Source organism: Cenococcum geophilum, assembly GCF_001692895.1.
Source record: "Cenococcum geophilum 1.58 unplaced genomic scaffold K441scaffold_4, whole genome shotgun sequence".
In the NCBI taxonomy this organism is placed as follows: Eukaryota; Fungi; Ascomycota; class Dothideomycetes; order Gloniales; family Gloniaceae; genus Cenococcum; species Cenococcum geophilum.
The window spans coordinates 3,007,142-3,030,926 of record NW_027137562.1 but is presented as its reverse complement, the minus strand read 5'-3'; the positions used below and the strand labels follow the sequence as shown (position 1 = coordinate 3,030,926).

General features: G+C 39.5%; 2 protein-coding genes across 2 annotated transcripts; both read right to left on the bottom strand.

Moving 5' to 3' along the window:
• Positions 1–17,667: 17,667 nt before the first annotated feature.
• Positions 17,668–18,243, bottom strand: K441DRAFT_539243 (uncharacterized protein; the record flags this gene model as incomplete). Its single annotated transcript, XM_067642548.1, has 1 exon — positions 17,668–18,243. A coding segment is annotated over one exon (576 nt), but the record flags the coding sequence as incomplete, so codon positions are not given.
• Positions 18,244–22,517: 4,274 nt separating this feature from the next.
• Positions 22,518–23,608, bottom strand: K441DRAFT_684310 (UNC-50 family protein; the record flags this gene model as incomplete). Its single annotated transcript, XM_067651765.1, has 5 exons — positions 22,518–22,746; positions 22,833–22,918; positions 22,974–23,278; positions 23,340–23,343; positions 23,399–23,608. The coding sequence occupies 5 exons, from the start codon at positions 23,606–23,608 to the stop codon at positions 22,518–22,520; spliced, it is 834 nt and encodes a 277-aa protein (XP_067508874.1).
• Positions 23,609–23,785: the final 177 nt, after the last annotated feature.

The following is a 23,785-nucleotide window of genomic DNA, read 5'->3' as shown; positions in this document are numbered from 1 at the left end:
ATTAGTTTTAATAATATTAAGTTATATAAAGAAGATAAGGTAAAAGGAAAAGAGTTAGATCTAAAAGAGGAGAAAGAGAAAAGTAATATATTTTGGAAACTTAGCGCACTTAAAAAGCTTTATAATATTACTATATACACCTATAGCTTAGCTAGTCGTATAAGGGAGTTTAAAAGTCTTATAGGGAGAAGAATTCCGCTTAATAATTATACAAGATGGAATAGCTGGTATTTTATACTTAGCGTAGTAATTAAGAAAGAGTTTGCCCTTAATACGTATACTAAGCGTAACCTTAATACGCTTAAAAAGGACTATCTTAGTCTAAAGGACTAGGAGGCGCTTTATATAATAAAAAGTTTTCTTTAAATATTCTACTAGGTAACCCTAAAATACTAAGGATATAAAGCAACGCTTAAGAATATACTCTTTATAATAGATGTTATAATTAAGCACCTTAATAAATTCCAGGTTAGTTTATCCCCCTTTTTATTTCTTAATTTAGCTAATATTATATAATAGAGGGAGTATATATCTAATAAGGAGTTCTCTAAATGCATTAAAAATGCTTAAAATACTGTAATAAAGCCTTGTAGTAGGGACTACGGTAGGCTCGTTAATGGGCTAGGTGTATAGGTATTGCAAGTAAGTTAACAACGTAATAATAACTGGTAGAGTGGTTACCTAATAGATTAACTCTAATTATATTCTGAGAATTACTATAAGGAAGGAACTATCTAGGTAGGGACTAAGGGTCCTTAAATACATAACCGTACTTCTATAAAATCCTTCTTATACGTAATATACGTCTTATATATAAGGTACGTGAGTTCCCTTTATTCCTCTTGTTCCTCTTATAGCACCTTATATAACCTTAGCTACCATTCCTTATTATATAGTTCTATGGGTTCCATCCTAGACCGTATTTATATTAACTAACTAGCTTCTTCTAACTCCTCTCTAAGTAGTCGTAATATTATACTTAAAGCGTTTATAACACTATCTCCCTCCTTTTTATCTTCGTCCTTAAAGATACCTAGTATCTCTAAGTTATTTACTAGAGGTATAATATCTATCTAATTAATTTAGTTAATATCGTTACTTATAATACCTAAAGCCTCTTCTTCTTTATACGCGCAACGTCGTGCTCGCACTATTGCTGTAATATTATCGCTTAGTAAAATAATGCTATCTCTATATTCTCGTTGCTTAAAGGAGGGGTTGGTATATATTACGTTGGTAAGTCCTTTATCTTGGCAACCCTTTTTTTATTTAGAGTGCACTAAAGCAAATATTTAATTATTTTACAATATTTGTTCTACTTCTAACGCTAAGTATACGCGTCCTATAACTCTTAATAGTCTTTAAGTTCCCTAAGTAATTTATTATAGGGTCTTATATTTAATCTACTGCTATAAAGCTTAATAGTAACCTAGCGTAGGCCCTTACTAAGCTTAAGTGTTCTTAGGATGTGGAATAGAAGGCCCTAAATGCTTATATTACGGCGTCTGCCCGTCTACTTCGTCTTAAGAAGGTGTGTAAGAAGGTTCGTTCTAAGGAGTGGAAACTTATAAAATAAGGTTTACAGGAACTTAGTGATAAAAAAACGGATTCTCTTCTAATAGAGAAGGAAACAACTCTAAGTAGTTCGGCAGTCTTTCTTCCTAGGTCCCCCTTAGGCGGCTCATTCTTTAGTAATTCTTCTTTATTAATATTGCCTAACCTTTTTTTTTCTAATGCTCCTATACCTTTCTTATAGCGTTCTTTAGATTCTCTAGTAGCTCCTAGGTAGTCTCGTCGTAGCCTATCCACTTTACTTTATACTATATTTTATTGTCTACGTCCTTATAACTAACAATCTTTAAAACTTACCATTTGTCTTCTTTTTATCCTCTATACGTGTCTGCCTTATAGATTAATGGCTTAATATTTCCGTATACTAGCTCTAGCATTACAATATACTATATAGGGTAGATCTTTATTTTAGCTAGTAGGTTTAACTTAAACGTAATTAGTGAAATCCTCTATATAATTTTAAAAGGTCCTAACCTAACGTAGTCTAACTTCTTACTTAGTCGTCAACTCTTGAAATTTTTGTGTAGTAGCCACACTTTATCTCCCTCCTTAAGATCTAGTCCCTCAGATCTCCTAGCATCGTAGTACTTTTTCATTCTTTACTATACTGTCTTAGCTGTTTCCGTAAGGTTTGTATAAAGATTTATTAAAGTCTCTATTCTTTGCTTAGCTTGGCTACTTATTTTCTTTACTTATTATGGCAATAATAATATTCTTAGCTTATATCCATAATTCGCTTTAAATAGTAACGTACCTATTCCTTCTTGTGGTGTTGCATTATATACAAATTATATAACTAGTAATAGCGATACCTAATTGTTCTATACGTGATTAATATAGTGCCTTAGGTACTACTCTAGTATCTAGTTTAATCTTTTTGTTTAACTGTCTGTCTATAAATAATATATAGTAGAAGTTACTACTTAAACTTCTTATTCCGCCAAGAATACTTCCTAGAATACTGCTACAAATCTTAGATCTCTATCCAATATAATTTTACTTAGTGCTCTATATCTTATAAACACTTCTTTAATATAGATTCTAGCGATATCTTCCGCTAAGATTTCTTCCGTATAGGCTATAAAGTATCCCTACTTCGTAAGCTTGTCTACTATTACTAGGATCGCATCATGGTCCTATCCGGTAATAGGGTCTCTTAACTTTAATAACTTAATAATAAAGTCCCATAATATAACCTCCTATAGTCTCTTTAGTATTTTAATAAGTTATAGCCCTCCATATGGCTTATGCCTCGTTAGTTTATTCCTTTAGTAATCTAGATATTCTTTAGTGACCTTTCTAGCTATCCTCTAGATTCCGTTAATAATATACTCCTCCTAGAGTCTTAATACTAAGCCCGTTGCTCCATTATGTCCTTAAGTTAGTCCCTTATAAAATTCCTTCATAAACTGCTTTGCTATACTCCTTAGGATGTACTTTACTTTTTGGTTTTCGTATATATCTAACTATAGGTCTTTTAGTTATACTTTTAGAATCCTTTATACCTAAAAGCTTTCTAGTGTCTTATAGATCTTTTCTAACTTATTCTCTTATATTGTTACAATCTTTAGATAATTATACCTAATTAGTCCATCTATGTCTTTTCGCAGTAAAGCCCCTAATGGCTTGTCGTTATTTTATAGTTTAGTCTTTCAACTTAACGCATTGGCTCGCGTGTTGTCTGTACCCTTAGTATACTAAATTTCGAAATAGTATTCTATAAGCATCTCTGCCTATCTAACCTGTCTTTAGTTAAGTTCCTTTATTATTAGGAATCCTATTAGGTTCTTATAATCCGTTTTAACTATAAATAGTTTTTCTATGCCTTGCAAGAATGCTCTCTATTTCTTTAGTACTGTAACTATACCTAATAACTCCTTGTTATAGATGTTATAGTTTAACTTTGGTAGTATTATCTTCCGACTATAGTATACTACTAGATGCCATCTATTTAAATGCCTTTGCATAAAATATACTCCTAGTGTAAAGTCTAATGCATTTATTTCTACGACTGTCTTTAGTTCTAGTTAATAGATCTTAAGAACTGGCTCCTAGGTAAATAACTCTTTAACTTTTTTAAAGAGTTCTTGCTGTTCCTTTCCCTATACCCATAATTCTTCTTTCTTTATTAATTGTGTGAATGGTTTGATATCCTTTAACCATTATACTATAAACCTTCTATAGTAATTGCAAAACCCTAAAAACAATTTTAACTGCGTGACGTTCTCTAGTTCTTACCAATTTACTATAGCCTTAATCTTCTTTAGATCTATACTAAGTTAGCCTAGTTTAATAATAAATTTAACAAAATTGGTCTTCCTGGTAAAGAACTTGCATTTCTTAATTATTACTAGCATTTATTCTTCCTGTAGTCTCTTTAAGACCCATTTAACGTGTTCTCTATATTCTTCCTTACTTATTAAGTAGATAATAATAATATTAAGGTATACTATAACAAATTCATCCAAATATTCTTTTAATATATTATTAATACGCTTTTAGAACGTTGCTAGTGCGTTTATAAGCCCAAATTATATAACTAGTAGCTTATACAGTCCTTCCTTTGACCTAAAGGCTGCCTTTTATTTGTTGCCTTTCTTAATCCTAATCTAATAGTACGCCCATCTTAGATCTATTTTCGTAAAGATTTGCGCATTACCTATCCTGTCTTAGATTTCGCTAATTAAGGGTAAAGGATACCTATTCTTTCTAGTAATACTATTTAACTATCTGCAGTCAATATATAGCCTTAGTTTGCTATTCTTTTTTAGTACGAATAGTACTAGATAACCCGCTAATGACTATAATAGTCTAATATATCCCTTTTGTAGGTTCTCTTAGATAAACTCTTTTAATGCTCTACCTTTTTCTTTAGTGTTACGGCACTGACCTAACGCATACTGTTTCATACTGTCTCGTACTGTTCCCTACTGTTAGCTAGCCCACCACTAGCGACTTGGCGGCCGGCCCTACTATTTATATATAATACCCCCTTTCTACCTTCTTCCCCTCTTTATACCACAACGTAGTTATTTAGTCTACTTTATTANAGCACTNTAANAGTTTNTNGTATCTTTAATTTNCGCCCNNTNGNNATNACTNATTCCNNNTACCCTAGCTAATTAACCTCCGCCCTAGAGCAATCGCGACCTGCGCACGCCTCTGCTAAAACTAACACGTCCCCAGCACAGTCCTAGAATAATCCTTAGTTTTTACCTAGCGCCTAAATGGGCGACACCAACGACGCCAAAATAGCCGAAACCTAGAACCCCCGTAACGTTTTCGCAGACCTATTTATAGAGATATACCCCAATATCGCGTGGACAATCCGCCGCTCCCTACCGTACCCTAAGACCTTTAAGCCTAGTAAAGCTTACCTTACCCTTATTAACTATACTAATAAGTTCCTTAATAATATTAAAGTAGGACTATAGTGTATATATAACATAAATACCGCTAATAAGAAAGCTAATAAAAACCTTAGTGCCCTTATCGCTTTCTAAACAGGAACTATTAACTCCTAGGCAGAGACTATTACCGTTCTAAAATAATTAACCCCTATAATAACGGTAGTAACCTAGCAGAAAAAACGGAGATCTAAAGACCCGCTAATATTTAGCGGAAAAGGCACCCCGCTAGAATAATAAGCTAATTTTAAAACCTGGCATATTAAGATTAAGGGAGTCTTTAACTGGGACTGGGACTACTTTAANANAGTTTAGTCNTAGATCCTTTANATCTNNGATATNCTANAGGACAAGGCCTATAAGTTTATTAAGTAGGGCCTAGAGCTTATACACAAGAACCTAAATAATATATCTACGTGGAAATGGCCTACTAAGGAAGATATGCTTAAAGACCTTACTGCCCACTATAAGGTCCTTAATATAACCTAGGTCGCAAAGAATAAGCTTAACTATTTCCCCTAAGGCGAGCGTAATTACTAGTCCTAGAAGGGAGAGCTTAATAAGCTAATAGTCCGCGCTAAGAAGACAAATGAATAGAAGATAGACCTACTTTAAAAGTTTATCTCTCCAAAGATAGAAGAGCTGGTACTTAGACTGGCCTATAAAATTAATAATAGCGACTATATAGGTTAGAGTAAGCAGATAGATGTATTTGTTAAGAACCTTGCGAACTATATATACTGAGCTAACCTTAAGAAGAACGCTAATTACCGCCTACCTGCCTAAGCCCCTGCCCCTATATTAACCCTAACCCTAGTAGTAACTAGAGAACCTATAGACCTTAATAGAATCTTAAACACAGAGCGCAAGCGCCGCGTTAATAATAGACTGTGCCTTACCTATGGTCTACCTAGCCACTAAAAGGATGCCTATAACCCCACTAAGATAGTAAACCTAGTCCTAATGCCACCCTATTAAATAACGCGAATAAATAACTGTGGACGCGGCGACTATAGAGTCTATTATAGACGCGGCAACCGCGGAGCCTATTATGGCCGCGGCGGACGACCCCCCCCCTTTAACCCTATGGCTCAGTTACTTTAAACTATGCCCTATATAGGAGCCTAACCTATTAATAACGCCTAGTATTGGTGACTTCGTACTAGCAAATACGAACATAGCCACGTTGTTAGCGAGATATTGTTTTCCTATACCCCGACTAAAATAGAGATAGACACCGCCAGCCAGACGGACACTAGACCACCCCGCTAAGACAGCCCTATACCCCAGTTGTTAAAAGGCAGACCCTTAGACTAAGTTACGCCTAAGGGTCTAAACTATATAAGGAGGAAGACGAGAAGATTAGGTCCCTGTTACTAGATTAATTAGTCCTTTCTATTAGTAAACTGCTACTTAATCTTAGATCAGCAAACAGTAATAAGAAATTAATCCTTATTTAAACCTAACTCTCCTTATTATATAACCTATACCCCTAAGTTTATATTAATATAGTAAGCCTAGTGGACTCCGGTAGTACTATAATAGCATTTGCTAATGCAGAGTCTATTATAAGAAAGTATAATATTATAACTAAGAAGCTGCTAGTACCTAGGCTACTGCGCCTCGCAGATAGTATCCCAACTTCGCTTATTACGGACTACTTTACTACCTAAATGTTAATCGGCCTCTATACTAAAGCTATATTCTTTTTTATTACCAAACTCTCGCCCGCTACCCTAATTATCTTAGGTATACCCTGGCTTCAGAAGTACGAGCCCCGTCCTAGCTTTAGGAAACTTAAGATCCGCTTTGACTTAGACTACTACTTTAGGCACTGCCTCCCGTAGGGAATAGCCAACGTTAGTAGGGACGCCCTATATGGACACTTAGCACTACTAAGCCTAGTGCCTAGGACTATATATAAAGCCTTAATAGTAGAAGACGTTCCTAATAAAGGGGAGCCTGTATAGCTATAAAGAAACGAGATAGTGGAAGACTGGACTAACCTAGCACTTAAGACTAAAACAATGGGCCAGCTAGCCCTACCGAGACTAAGGAAGAAGGTCTGCTTTGCGCCGCCACTATTAAGAAACCAACCCTAACCTAGGCACTATTTAAACCCCAGCTACCTAGCCTGATATTTAGAACTAAGCTATATGCTATATACGCATATAATAGCTTGCGTTATAGTAAGGACTAGCTATAGAACTACTAAGACCTAGATAATAGAAACCGCGCCACTGTAACGCCTAACCTTATACCTGTCTCCCGCGCGTACTATATAGGGCCGCCGCTTTATTTCCGCCCCCCTAGGCTAACTAAGCTGTGCTAGCCTAGCCATAGCACCGGAGAGCCAGATATGCCCTAACCTGGACGATATTAAATACACCTATACTATTAATTTTACCTAGTTCTGTAAATAAAAAGACGTAAAGGTGATAAGGATCTATATAGCGGAGCTAGTAGAACTAGTTAAATAAGATAAGCACCGATAGCTGCTTAAAGAGCTACCTATAGGCCTAATAGAAGTACCAAACCTATTAAAAAGGTCTTTCCGCCGGCTAGTGGAAGGCGACTATATAATAAAGGAAGCCCGTAAAGCGCTCCCCCCCTATTTCTATAACTTCCTTAAGATAAATCTAAAAACTAAACCCGAGCTTTTACGTTAGAAGATAGTTAACACTAATGTTGAAAAATTCCTAAAAGGTAAACCAGGATTAACCCACGAAGACATTCTATAACGCCTACTAAAGGAGTTTAGTAAATATATTAAGCACTTCCTCCCTAAAAACGTAGATAAGCTGCCCCCTTACCGACCATAGGACTATAAAATTAAGATTACCCCTAGAAACTAGGCCCCGTACTATAAAAATAGACTACTCTTACTTACTAAACTTAGGTATATAAAGAAGTGGATTAATAAGATACTAGATAAGGGTTTTATCCGCGAATTAACCTTACTAGCTGCCGTACTACTCCTCCTCGCTGCTAAGCCTAGTGGCGGTGTATAAATTTGCTATAACTACCGAGGCCTAAATATAGTTACTATTAAGAATCGATACCCACTGCCACTAATCCACGAGACACTTAATACACTTTATAGCGCTAAGTACTTTACTAAACTTAATATAATTGCTGCGTTTAACCGGATCCGGATTACGGAGGGCTATAAGTGGCTTATAGCATTTATTACCCGGTTTGGACTCTATAAGATACTAGTTATACTATTCGGCCTCTATAACGCACCCGCTATATTTTAAAACTATATTAACTATATTCTATATAACGCCCTTAACAACTACTGCACTACCTACCTTAACGACGTCCTTATTTTTTCTAAAACACGCGCTAAGCACACTAAGTATATAAATGAAGTTATCTAAAGACTCGGTAATACTGGACTTTAGATTAATATTAATAAGTCTAAGTTTTACTCTACTAAAATAAAATACCTTGGCTTAATTATCTTAACTAATGGTATAACTATGGACCCTAAGAAGATATAGGCCTTATAGGAATAAAAGGACCCAACATTAATTAAAGAACTATAATAATTTCTTGGCTTCGCGAACTTCTACTAACGATTTATCTAAGGCTACTCTACTATTGCTATACCTATAACAAAACTTCTAAAGAAGGATATTAGATGGCTATGGGGACCAGAACAAGCTAAATTGTTTAAGGCCCTTAAGGGAGCCTTTACTTTAGCACCAGTACTAGTATACTATAACTATATAAAGAAAATAGTGGTAGAGACAGACGTATTAAATTGGGCTTCTGGCGGAGTCCTTTCCTAGTATAATAATAACGGAAAATTAAGACTGGTTGCATTCTTCTCTATAAAGCACTCCGCGCTAAAATATAACTATAAGATCTATAATAAAGAACTCCTAGCTATTATTAAGGCTTTAGAGGAATAGCGTCCTAAGCTATAAGGGACTAAGGAGCCGTTTAAAATTATTACCAACTATAAGAACCTATAGACGTTTATAACTACTAAGTAGCTAAACTAGCGCCAAGTCTGGTAGGCAGAGTTCCTTTTATAGTTTAACTTTGTAATTATATATAGACCTAATAGTAAAGCCACGCTCCCTAACGCCCTAAGCTGGCTACTAGGAATAAGGCCTAAGGACGCTAATAATAAACACCTCCGCTACTAAGCCTAAGTCGTTATACCGCCCTAGAAAGTTAACCCTATAATCTTAGAAGAATTACTATATAAGTCCCGTAACTCTAATAACGCGGAGTTTATAGCCGCTTTAGACCCTAAAATAGCTGAAAAGTTACTAGATAAGTTAATTCGGCTAGAATACCAGGAGAACAAACTCGTAAGAAATATAGTAATAGCCCTGTGTAATTGGAAAGCTCGCCGTTAGCTAAAGAAAATTAGGAAATTACTTTGTTATAATAAGTTAGAATACAGTATTATTAACAGACAGATTTACTTCTGCTAACGTCTCTTTGTCCCTAACGCCCTAGACCTCCGTCTAGAAGTTACCTATCGCTCTTATAGTAGCGGCCCCGCTAGTTACCCTAGCTGGGTTAAGACTTTTAACCTTTTAAACCAAATATATTAGTGGCTAGGAATCTCCTAATTTATAGCTACCTTCGTTAAAGACTATGCCCTATGCTTTTATACTAAGACCCCCCGTTTTACCCCGCCTAGTTTCCTAAAGCCACTAGAATTACCTACCTACCTATAGACCGATATCTTAATCGACTATATTATAACGCTGCTAGTATACTAACGCCACGGCAAGGTATATAAATATATCCTTATTATTATAAACCGCCTAACTAAAATATAATACCTTGTTTTAGTAATAGGACTCTTAATAGAGGAGTTAGTTAATGGCTTTGTTAACAATATATATAAGCTCTACGGTGTACTAAGCACGATTATCTCCAATCGCGGTATATAATTTATTAGTAACTTCTGGCGATAACTAAGTAAACGCCTTAAGATAACCTTGCAACTAAGCTTAGCCTAGCACCTAAAAATAGACAGCTAAACCAAAATTATTAACGCCGCCGTAAATAAATACCTTTATGCTTTTGTTAGCTTTATATAGGATAACTAGGTTAACTACCTACTACTTACTAAGTTTGCTATAAATAACTAAGTTAACGAGAGTACAGGTATCTCCCCGTTTTTTATAAATTATAGCTTTAACCCTCGCCTTGGAATTAAGCCTGCTAGCCCCTGCCTATTAACACTATTAGTATAAGTAAAGAAGGAGTTCTTCTGCGTAGACTCTATAGCTAACCGCTTTAAGCGGATATTAATATAGCTTAAGGCCCTAGCCTAGATTTTATAGTAACGCTATAAAGACAATACTAATACCCGTAGGGATAAGAGCGTATTATTCTATAAAGGTAATATAGTTATAGTTAGCTTAGAAAATATAAAGATAAATAGACCTAAGAAGAAATGGGACAATAAATGGGACGGCCTGTACCCCGTACTCGCAGTATACTAAGGGGCAGTTATAGTAGACCTCCCGGACTATATCTAAGTAAATAAATCCTTTTATATATCTAAGGTCCGCCTTTAGGCTGCTAAAAAGATCCCTGGCTAAGCAAATATTAATACTGTAGAGCGCCGTAATATATAAGGATAAGTAACAGAGAGAGATAATAATGGCAATATAGAAGACAAATAGGAGTTTAAGAAAATCCTTAATATATATAACGAAGACCCCTAGGGCCTAACTTATAAGATTAAATGGAAATATTATAAGGATATAACCTAGTAGCTAGAGGAAGACCTAAAGGGTTATAAATAAGCTGTACAGCGCTTCTATAAGCAATACCCTAAGAAGCTAGGACCCCCAGACTAGGCACAAGATAAGGAAAAGTTACGTTAAGGTCGCGGCCGACCACTGTATTAAAATTTATGGTAGTTAAGATGTTATAGAACTTTAACCAGCGGTTAAAGTTGTCTAATTAGCTAAATTCTCGCCAAGAAACGCCACACGGACCGATTTGGGTGGCGGTATGGAGTTCTACCGACCTTACTTACTAAACTAACCAATTAGGATTTTCTATGCCCGGTATAAAAAATCGCCATTAGCTTAGTTAAGGGCGGTAAGCGGAACTAATATCTTTGTAGTAGAAAATAGGCAACCCCGTATACTGCCTATTTTTAAGTTATCTATTTAGTTTAGGGACCAAACCATCTAGGGGAGAGGAGTACTGTCACGGCACTAACCTAACGTATACTATTTCATACTGTCTCGTACTATTCCCTACTGTTAGCTGGCCCACTACTAGCAACTTAGCGGCCGGCCCTACTATTTGTATACAATACCCCCTTTCTACCTTCTTCCCCTCTTCATACCACAACGTAGTTATTTAGTCTATTTCATTGCAGCACTGTGATATTTAGTAAGCTTATAGATTAGAAAGAACCTTAGACTTATTTCTGGTTTTAATTCTATTTTATAGTCCCATGCTGCATACTTTAACAGCTTTTTACTCTTAGGTAACCATAGTTTTTTGCCATACTTATGGTATCTCTTTAGTATATAACTTAATCCTTTTTCTATTTCTTTATAGGTCGCTCCTACTTAATACTATACCAGCTTAGCTTATTGTTGTATCTTATAGCGTTAAGTATCTTTAATATTAACCTGACCTATAACCCAATTAATCCTTAGATTATATTTCTGTAACTAAGGTATTCCTAATACTGCCTTATTATTCCCTAATGGTAATATATTAAAGGACATCTTAATTTATCTTCCTTTAATGGTTAGCTAAACTGGTCCTATTTTAAGATTAATAATGCCTCCTCTATAGGCTATTGGATCTCCTAAAATCGTCACTAATAGGTAAGAATATTCCTTTTACCTATACGGTAATCCTATTCTTTTTACTGCTACTAGCAAGATATAGTTTCTTATTACTCTACTATCTATTAATGCCTCAAACTATTAATCTTACCATTTAACTTATAAGTTTAGGTATTGTCCTTAAATTCCATTAAGGGTCTAAGGCTCTACTACTAGCTCCCTTTAGTCCCGTAGGCCTCTACTTTTCCTAACTGTTAGCTGCTAGATCCTATTTATACTTAGTCCAACTTAGGCTAATACTTAGTTTATTTTTTATTTTTAATATGCCATAAATAGGTGTTCTCTGGATATTTCCACTATTATTATCCGTCTAGGCATTCTTCCGTAAGAAATCTTCCTGGTTAAAGTATTAAGTCCCCTTATTCTTAAACTTCTACTAGGTACTAACTATATATATACTTAGCATTTCTATATTTCGCCTTATCCGTCATCTAATATATCCTTATTAGATACTTTTAATTTTTATTCTTTAGTGTCTTATATATATTACACGTATTATCCACGTATACTATCTATAATAGTGTGTAATATACTTAATGTCTTAGGTTAACTCTTAGCTTATCTTTATTCTTAAGTTTAAACCTCTTTTATATTAATCTAAGCGTTACGACTTTATTTACGGGTATTAAGATTTATTTTTTACTTCTCTAGTCCTCTAATTACTCCTCTAGATCCTTTAATATTATAATTAAGGCTCCCTTAATATAAGTTATAGCCTTCTCTGTAATTAGGTGGTCTTAGATAACTTTTTCGTCTAACTATATATAGAAATCTTCCCACTTATCATTATATCGTTGTCTATACTACTTTTAGTATAGCTGCTTAAGTATATACGGTTTGTCCGTAAGGAAATATCTCTTTATTACTACATCGTAATAGCCTTTAGTGTGTCGTTCTTCGAACCTAATAGGAATCCCTAAATCCTCTTCTTATTCTAGTTTGGTAAGCTACTTTACTCTTAATATACCTGTTCTAGGCCTATTAATAATTCTTTATACTAGTGCTCTATCCTTTATACGTCCTAATATACTAGATCTCTTATCTAGTTTCTATTCTTGCTATAAGGTAATTCTTACCCTAAATTCCTCTATGGTTTCTTTTACGTTGCGTTTTACAAGTAGATCCTTAAAGTCTTCGTACTTCTTAATCTTAGTATTAACTTTTTGATCTTTAGGCTAAACACTATATTCCCCTAGTAAGTCTTTTGGGTCTATATATCTGTCTCTTAGTCTAATTACTATTTGCGCTATAGATTCTCTAATCTATAAAGAAGCTCCTCGCCTCTTACTTGTGGGTGTTCTAATTTATGCCCCAAATTCTTAACCCCTTAGATTCTTTAATCCTAAGCTTGCTTCTAACTTAAGCTTAGCTTTAGCCTTAGTCTAACTAGGCTTTACTAATGTCCTTATCTCGTCTTAAGAGTCCTAGACTTCACTTATCTTATCTTAAGAGTCTTATATTATTAGGAATTCTTATCCCAAGCTCATTTATATGTCTTTAAACTAAGCTACTACTCTACTCTATCGGTTTCTATCCGTTATAGGTCTTTAAGCTTACCTTATCTCGTCCTAAGAATCTTAGTTATCTCTCTTCTCCTCTTAAGAATCTTAAGCCTTTAGCCTTTTACCTTTTTTAAGTAGTAAGCTAGCACTAGCAGTTATCTGCTTGCTTAATTGTCTCTAGATATTACTCCTTCTGTCTTATAAAGCAATAGATGCCGTATTTAACGGTGTTATAATACCCGTTACTAAACCTTGCTCTATAGCGGTCTTAATCTCTACTTCTATTGCGTTATTAAGGTTTAGATACCCCTAGTTAGTTCCCTTATTATCCTTATTGCTATTAATTAATAAGTACTCCGACTCTATTATTATTATTACTAATCTTTATCCGTATGTTGCTATAATATCTTAATCTAGCTTATAAAGTTAATCTTATTCTTTATTTAACTCTTTAGTTCCTCTAAGTCCTTTTAATTCTAGCTCTTGTGGCCAATAGCTTACACCATACTTAGCGTTTTTATAAATTTGGTATATATTATTATAACAAAACGCAAAACTTTTAATTAAACATTCTTTTGTTCCTCGCAGCGTACTATCGTCCCTCTATATATATGTGTTATATACTGCTAGTCTAGTTCCCTTTACTATATAATAACTCTAACTACTTCTATAGTCTTTAGCGAAATAACCCTATTTTCCGCAATTTATATAAGCTCCTTTTTTAAACCATTACTTCTATTATAGAGTCCGTTTAAACGTCTTCTGCTACTAAGATCCTTAGTTTAGCCTATACTCCTTAGTCCTGTAATTACTTAATCCTTAACCTTTAGGTTTCTATAGTTTCTTACTCTATCTTTTATAGGCTTCTTTAGTACCGCTTAAGTCTATTAACTCTACGCCATACCATAGTTTCTAATTTAGCTTTAGTTATTATGTGCTTTACGTCTTATACAACTATAGAACTCTATCCTAGCCCCTCTTAGTCTATTCCCTTTAGAAGATCCTATTATTAATCTTAATTACTTAATCTATTAATTCCCTTAGGGTGTCCGTATCTTCTATTAGAATAATTACGTCCTAGACTTTAGCCTTAAGTCCCTATTTATACTGTACTATAAGCGCCTTATTATTCCACTTAAGTTATATAGCTAGCGTTTAGAATTATATCGTGTACTTAATTATTAAAGTTTATTACGTTAGGTCCTAAAGCTTTTTTTTTACTATAGTTATTGCTTCTAGGTCCCCAAATATTTATATAAGTTACTCTATAAATCTATTTTAGCTTAAAAATATAAACCGTACTTCCTAGTTCGTTATTATTATTCCGTTTGCTTATATCTCTATAAGGTAAGGCTTAAACTATTTAAGTGCTCTTCCTAATAAGAACAATCCCGCATATGCTACTTAATCTATAGTTATTGCCAGCTTTGCTCCTTCTTACGTAACCTTAAAGTATATTTACGTAAGGAATCCTTTAAGCTTTAATCTTTCTCCTAAGAATCTTTTAATTAATAGTAACTTAACCTTTACTGCTCCTATCCTATTAATCCTATTTTTAAGTGCCGCATTATCTCCCATTAACTAATTAACTATTGTTTATAACTGTCCTACTGTTATAGGTTGTTATAAGTTAGTGTTTGCTATACTAGTATCGTTACCTAATCCTAACATAGTTGCCGCCGTTAATGGCGTTGTGGTGGCTGCTTTTAGTAGCATATTATTTGACTTATTAAAACCGTAACTATAGTAGTAATTATGTAACGAAGCTTTGTAGTAGGGACTACGGTGGGCTTATTAATAGGCTAGGTATATAGGTATTATAAGTAAGTTAATAACGTAATAATAACTAGTGGAGTGGTTACCTAATAGATTAACTCCAATTATATTCTAAGAATTACTATAAGGAAGGAACTATCTAGGTAGGGACTAAGGGTCCTTAAATACACAACCGTACTCCTATGAAATCCTTCTTATACGTGATGTACGTCTTATATATAAGGTACGTGAGTTCCCTTCGTTCCTCTCGTTCCTTTTGTAGCACCTCATGTGACCTCGGCTACCATTCCTCATCACATGGTTCCACGGGTTCCATCCTGGACCGTGCTTGTATTAACCAACTAGCTTCTTCCGACTCCTCTCCAAGTAGTCGTAACATTGTACTTAAAGCGTCCGTAACAAATACCTTTAATAAATATTATTATAAAATAGATAACTTGCCCCTTTACGCCACTGTACTTATTTTTTATCTAGCCTATTATATAAGATATATTAAGCAGGTTTAAAAGAAGGAGTAGTATAAGCCTGCACTTAACAGCATTAAAGAGCTTTAAGAAAGATATTAGAATAGGAGTTCTACGCTTAGAAGTATATTGTTATATAAAAGGCTAGCTCCAGCTTAAGACCTTAACGAGTTTAATAAGATTACTAAGGATTTTAATAGCATAATATTTCGACTAAAAAGTTAAGATAAGTATAAGGACTTTATCTCTAAGACGCTATATAAGATTTTAATAACTGCACTTTAGTGGTGGTTTTAAGAACAGTAATAAAAGCGCTAGCTATGGCTCTTGCTTATAGCAATTAAAATTCTCTTAATTTTAGTAATAAGCAATAAGCTAAAAAGAGTCTTTTTAGGAGGACGTTGTATAGTATTATAGGAGAGAATATAGATAGATCCTAAAACTCTTAAGAAAATAAAGTGTTTAAAGAATTAGCATTAGAGAAGAACTATAAAAGAAATAGGTAATTTTTCTCTAAGTATTTAGCTATATAGTTAGGGGGGAAAGGTACTATAATATCCGCAATATCTACAATATCCGTAATATCCGTAATATCTATAATATCTATAATATCTGCAATATCTGCCAAATTCTGCTAAGTCTACTGAATTCTGCCGAATTCTGCCAGGAGTCTTACCAGTTAGGGTAAAAAAGCTCCGCACGGGCACTTTTATCCTTATCGATTGCGATATTTTATGCATTTTCTATTGGATAAAGAATATTTTATGCTCGCTTATTCACATTATCCAAAACAACCCTAGGCCAGAAGAAGCATGGACTTTTGACCAAGCCAATCTTCTTTGTAGATTCCTTAGGTATTAGGACATAAGATTTTCTTTCCTAGAGTCCAATCAGCATCGCCGCCCTTGCACAGGCGCGACTCACCCACCACTCACCCTCTGCTCAGGAATATTCCTGCCTTGTCCTGATCAGCCAATCGTGTTCTGTCCAGGCGAATTATCATCTAATGTCGTTCGTGTCAACTTTAGACAGAGAAGGGGGACCCAGTTTCAGCATCCTACTTAGGTCACGCCCATTGCCAGTGCTCAGCCGCAGTCGTATTGTCAATACTCCAGTGCACGAATGAGCCTGCGACGCGAGCAAACATGCACAGCCTGATCAGCTCCAGTAATCCCACCTCCAACCCGTAGCCCGGGATGCTGTCGGCGACCACCCGGCCGTGCAGGGAGTGCAAATCGCCACGCAGGAACGCATGTGTGGCTTGCATGTCCAGCTCACGCTCACGTTCCTCGTTATCATTGGATTGGTGTGGGATCACCCCCAGCCCGACGACGCGATACGGGATCACGCCGTACTCATCTGCGTCGTGGTGGATTGGTCGGCAAATGCAGGCGAGTCGCTGGCTTGGGTTGGTCGGGCTCTCGAAGTTGAGGATGAAGATAGTGTCGGTTGCTTCGGGGATGTCGAAGCTCCACATGTGATGCGGCGATTTCGTTCCAGGAATTTTGCGGACGGTGTATTGTGTGAGAGGGTGCTGGGTTTTACTCTCTGCCTGGGACAATGCAGAATCCTGCAGTGAATTTCCGTTTGCAACAGGAGGTTGTGTAATAAAACGACCAAACCGGGTGATTTTCGCGAAGTAAGATCTAGAGGCCAACTTCTCGGCCAGGGCTGATGTCGGACTAAATTGTAGGATCTCCTTTGCACACGCGAGAGCCCGTCCAAGATCCACCCCAAGACGTGTCGACAGGGTATCGCAGAATTGCAGGCATGGAATGCCGTCGTATTCTATTTGAGGAAGCGGGCAGCAGCTCATGCTCTGCAGGAACAATGCCTCGAGGGAACAGGAATAGTCGGCCACAATGCTACCAGGGTTGTCTTTGGTGTCCTTTGCAATGTTTAGGAGGCCGTAGATCAGGTCTCGGGGTTCGGAACATCTGGACATATGGCATTGGAAGAGGAGTTGCCGAAGTGTTAGCCTGGTGGCGATGATGCGTAGCTTTTTCAGCTTGCCGAATGGATGGGTCGGGTTTCTCATGCCAATTGCCTGGTTGCCAGTGTCATGATCTGGCATGTGAAGGATGAAGTTGGGCCAATGAGAGAATCGGTCGCCACAGAAGATGTGGATGTCGGAAGCCAGGACAATTTCTTGGATGATCCAGGTTCGCGTCCAATAGGTGCGGCGTTGGAGAGATGCAATGGCGGCTGAGATAGGGTTTGTGGCGTCAGGATCGACGTTTTTAAGGATGCTTGAGCAGGGGGGTTGTGATTCTGAAGGGATCTGGTTGCAGGAGTCAAAATATTCTTCGCTCCCGTTAGCTTGAGGTCCAAGCCAGACAGATACTGACTTTGCATACGAGTAGATCAACCCCATCAGTGGGACTTGGATGTTCTTTTCCAAAATGTCATTCTGATTGATGCAGAGAGCATCAACCCAGAGGGTCACAGCCGCATAGGTCAAGCGCAGCTGTTGCAGAAAGTCAAAAAGATTTGCTTGAATGGAGTGGGCTACACCACCGAGCTCTATCTCTTGGAAGAGGCCAGGAGTTCCCCATGTGTATGAGACAGCATAGTAGTATGGATGTGATGTCAAAGAGCTGTGAGTGAGCGAGCATTTTATGGTTTCGTCTCGTTCACCGGGCAAGAGCTCTAGAAGACGAAAGTCCATTGGCTCTTGAAGCGGTTGATAGGCGAACTTCTCTGGTTTGAATGCCATAATAGTGGTGAATCGCTTATAGTCGCTGATAGTAAAGAATTGCACGCTAGCTCTCGAGAATCTATCTCGTAGCACAGCCTTTCGGAGGGGCCCCGCGCCAAGACCTTGGTCTGGCGCCCCGACACTGAAGAGCCGAGGGGGGCTAAAAGCGGACCCCTGGGGCTTGCTTAACTGCTCTTTAGGTGTACTCACCCTCAGGTCAGGTTAAAGCGGTCGCTGCTCAGGTTGGTGACCTTAACTGGAACGGGGAGAAAAAGAGTTATTGCCCACTATGGAGGTACTAAGTGAGTGAGTGCTGAGTGAGTACTACTATGGTAGGTCTTAGGTTATTCGCATATAGTCAGACGTATAGGCGGTAAGGTAGTATACCGATGTTGAAGTCTGAGCATTTTGCCGTCTTTTCCCGCCTTCAAGATAAACCATTCCCAATATGGCGATCGCGATACCATCCATTCTGAAATTTTGTACCTCTTCATTCCGCCAACATCTCCATCCAAATATGCGGAATTGCCGTGTGTTACGGGTATTTTCAGCCTCGGAAATCCCTGGATGTTCTTACTAATGCCCGATTGCAGGCGACCTCAAACCGCAACATCTGCATATTCTGCGCCTCCCGGCGATATGCTGATGGAGCTATCCCATCGATCCGCCAGCCCGCCGTCGTCCAACGGAGATATCTCAATTCCTCGAGCAATGCACCTCAGTCAGCCTCAGCGGCTGTAGCATACCGCGAAGGTGATAGTGGGCACCTAGAGAATTCCTCTAATGGCCAACATCGGTCTTCAGGTGGATGGGGGCGGTCGTTTGAAGGAAGCAGTAGAATGAGTACACAAGAAGAGAGGGAGAGGGAGGCATTGCGGGCAAGATTTGGTGTTCAGGCATCTCAACAGCCTTCCTCACGCGGCGAGACTTTCATCACACGGGAAGAGCGGGAGAGACGAGCTTTACTGGCAAGATTTGGTAGTCAGCCATCTCGAGAGGTTCCCCCGTTATCATCGAACCTAAGCCACCAAGGATTACGAGAGGCAGACCATCCAATGACGAAACAGTCCAAAGTTCCGGGGGTTGGTGGATCGAGTGGCCAGTCTCAACCGTTACAATGGCCGGAATGTCAAGAACGAAGTGGATTTAGGGAAAGGGTAGCTCCTCCCAATGATCAACAGCAGCCTGGCCTAAAATCTTATCGAATCAACCTAAATTCCAGCTCCTCCCCCCCCTCAGATATTCCAACATTCAGTCATGAAGCTGCTTCAAATTGGACGCATCTGAAACGGAGGAATGTGCCTAGCCCACTGCCGAATGCGGTTGATCAACGTCAATCGCAATCTAGCATATCTGAAAACCCCGACATTGGTGATTTCCTAAGGGGTTTGGAGCGCAATCCACCGCCCCAACCGCCGCCACAGCGCAAGCTGAACAGTGATGAGATTCAAAGCCTTCTGAGTGGAGCATCTAAACGTTATGTTCCCTTAGCAAAAAGGTCCCGCGAATCGCTGCGCTGCTTCCGATGCGGCGAGGAAGGGCACCGAGGACGAGATTGCCCAAATCAGATTAAAGTCAATCGTGCGCCTTCACGCTCCGATTCTGAGCCACTTAGGGAGGGACGGAACGATGCTCTACCTACAACAGATAATATTAGTCAGTCTTGGGCAAAGGAAAACTCAACCCCAGTTTCTCCAGCTCTCTACCATGACGAAGAGAAACGTCGTGCAGCTGATTCATATAAGCGACGCTCTGGCCGCTTCAAATATGAAGATGAAGAGTACGCCGCTCCTACCTGTGGGCTTGAATTTGAGCCTGAACACCGAAAATCGAGTGACCGCCGTAAAGCCCGCCGCAATAACCGTGTTATGCGAGACATAGATGAAGATGAATATGACGATGAGGCCCTCCGTGCCGAACGAAAACGGCAGCGCAAGGCAGAAAAACGCAAAGCTCAGCTCGAGAAAGCCGAACCTACGCCAATATATCTCCCTGAATATATTAGTGTGGCAAACTTAGCTTCAGTGCTAAAGATTCGCGTTGAAGAATTTGTGCGTAAGATGGAACGGCTAGGTTTCGAAGATGTACAGAACGACCACATTCTAAACGCCGAAAATGCTGGACTCATCGCCATGGAGTACAACTTCGAGCCCATCATCCAACCTACCGAAGAGGACGCGGATCTTTATGCGGCGCCTATCCCCGAGGATGTTTCTTCTTTACCGCCGAGACCTCCCGTAGTAACCATCATGGGCCACGTCGACCACGGCAAAACCACCATTCTCGACTACTTAAGGAAATCAAGTGTGGCGGCGGCAGAATTTGGTGGCATCACGCAGCACATTGGTGCTTTCAGCGTTCCGCTTGCCTCTGGCAGAACCATCACTTTCTTGGATACACCTGGCCATGCTGCTTTCCTTTCTATGCGCCAGCGCGGAGCAAATGTTACTGACATTGTGGTTCTCGTGGTCGCAGCAGATGACTCAGTTAAACCTCAAACTATCGAAGCGATTAAGCATGCGCAGTCTGCTAGCGTACCTATCATCGTAGCCATTAACAAAGTCGATAAAGACGAAGCTGCTCCGGACAGAGTCAAGCAGGACTTGGCTAGACATGGTGTGGAGGTTGAAGATTATGGTGGCGATACTCAAGTCGTGTGCGTGAGCGGGAAAACGGGCCAAGGCATGTCCGAACTCGAAGAAGCTGTCGTCACGCTGTCTGAGATCCTCGACCATCGTGCTGAAACAGGAGGTGCTGTGGAGGGCTGGGTCCTTGAAGCCACAACGAAGAAATCTGGTCGCGTGGCGACCGTCCTTGTGCGCTGTGGTACGCTCCGCGTCGGTGATGTGTTGGTTGCGGGGACTACCTGGGCGCGAGTGCGTACGTTAAAGAATGAAGCGGGAGTGGCGATTAAGGAGGTTGGGCCGGGTATGCCGGTTGAAGTTGATGGGTGGAGAGAACAGCCGCTTGCTGGAGATGAAGTGCTGCAGGCGCCAGATGAGCAAAAGGCAGCAGCGGTCTCGGAATTGAGGTTGGACAAAGAGGAGCGTGAACGTATGGCGAAAGACATGGAGGCCATCAATGAAGCTCGACGTCTTGAAACTGAGAGGAAAGAGAAGGAGGCCGCAGCAGCCGCGGTTGCAGCAGCTTCGGCTGATGGTTCCGGGGGCATTGAGAGCACGGAGAAGACGAACAAGGACGCAGGTCCAGAGGTTATCCCCTTTATCGTGAAGGCTGATGTTTCTGGCTCCGTGGAGGCGATTGTCAACTCCATCGCTCCTCTCGGGAACGCAGAAGTTAGCTGCACGATTTTGCGCTCTGGGGTTGGTTCACCATCAGAATTCGACGTTGAACATGCGGCGACTGCCAAGGGCCATATCATCAATTTCAATACTGTCGTACCGCCGAATATTAGCGGCCTTGCCGAGGAGAAAAGCGTCAGGATTGTGGACAGTAATATCATTTACAGAGTGGTCGAAGACGCTAAGGCGTTACTCAGCGAGAAGCTAGCGCCTCGCGTCGTGAGTAGAGTCACGGGCGAGGCGGAGGTGGCGCAGGGCTTTGAGATTGGTCTTGGTGGAAAGAAGAAAGCTAGGATTGCGGGTGTCAAGGTTCGGAATGGAGTGGTGAACAGAGGAGGAAAGGTCAAAGTTCTAAGGGGAGATAACGTGATTTACGATGGTGAGTTCTATTTCCTCTTCATCTAACATGACAACAAAGCACGGAGATATATTATGAGAGTTCAGGCTAACAGTCTATTGTGCAGGTACTATCTCATCGCTCAAGTTGGTCAAGAAAGATGTGTCTGAGATGCGAAAGGGCACCGAGTGTGGCATGGCTTTCGAAGACTGGGAAGGATTTGAGGTCGGCGATCAGGTCCAATGCTACGAAGAGAAGCAGGAAAAGAGGTATTTGTAATATCCGCTCTACCTTTCTTACAATGTTTTAAACATGCATAACGTATTTAATGGCCCTGGATTTGAATGTATCACGGGCGGGATGGGTTAAAGATGGACGCACATTGTGGCGTTTTCATGTTGTTGTAAAGTCTAGAAACCCCACTTCTTGTATAAATCTTTACCATGTCCCTACAACGGCCTCGTGGATGTAAGATTGTTTAAACATTCGTTGTATCATAATTTGCTTTTTATTCCAAAACCGATTCCAACGCCGGAGAATACACCACACGCCGAGATAGTATACAGAAATGCGTGGCTACTTTACAGCTTTCCTGTCGTCGCATATCAGACATCCTTCCTTAACTTTGCCCCAGCCCATAATACCGGCGCAAGATGCTTGGGGAGATTGAGTCCGAAGAGGCTGGTGAACCAGAGGATGGTGAGGATGGCGATGGGGGCTAGGAGGAGCTCGGTGTGGTGTAGGAATGGGAGCGCGTTGTAGCCGAGGAACGTGATGACAATGTAGTAACCGAAAGCTAGGAGGTAGAGGGAGTTTCCGAACAGGAGAGAGACCCTGTATTGGTTAGTTCGAGGGAAGATAGATTGAATTGATCAGTGAGCAGGTGAGATATAGTGTGATGAAGGGGACAGAAGGCTTACCAGAAATTTGAAGCGATGAGGGGCATCAGGAGGAACTGGATTACGTAGAGGAATACCCATATGGGTACGAATGCGCGTATCGCAACCTATTTACGTTCAGTAATTCGCCGGGTTATATCTTGAAACTCGAGATGTTCTCACATCAAAGCAATAGCCAAATTCAAGCTGCTCCTCTTCCCCGGGCTGTGTGAATAGCCCTTGTCTTCTCCGTCCTGGTAGCCCTGGAACTCCTGGTCCTAATAACCGTCCAACAAGGAAGTATGCAGCCGTTGCCACGAGTAGAGACATGGCTAGGAAATGCACAAATATGAAGACTAGGGTTATCTGGAGGGTTTTTGAGAAGCCATCGGCGTATGCTAAACCCCATGCTAGCGATGTGAGGAGTAGGAAGAATGACAGGAGGTATGTGAAGGATGGATCGGGCCTGTGCCAGGTGTTTTTGGTTTCTAGAGTGCTATCCGTCAGCTACGTCGCTCGAGGTCGGAAGAGCAGTTGAGGGCTACCTACGTTTCTGTAAATGGTGTCAGCGGAGCTACGGTTCCGTCTGGGGATTATTTGAGCTTTACATGGTAATATATCGATCGAAACACCTTTTTGGGTGCTATTATCAAGCTCGTCATCTCCCATATGGCCATCTCAAAGTCCATCTGCGGGAATTTGAACAGGCGTTTGAAGAAGCGTGGCATTCGGAGTCCTTCACTTCGGCTTGATGGTGTCGTACCTCCAAAGTTAGAAGGCCCACCATTCTGGCGAGGTAATGATATGTGAGGATTCATGAGGAAGGATTTTAATGTTGGTGTTTCGGACACGCGCCTGAAGGAGGCCTTGAGGGTTGCCCTAGAGCGGCTTAATGGGTTTAACCTGCGGGATCGAAGGGTGTTATTTAGAAATTTACTTTCTGGTGGATGGGTATCAAGGATTCTTTTGAGTTATTCACCATCAGTGGGTGCAGT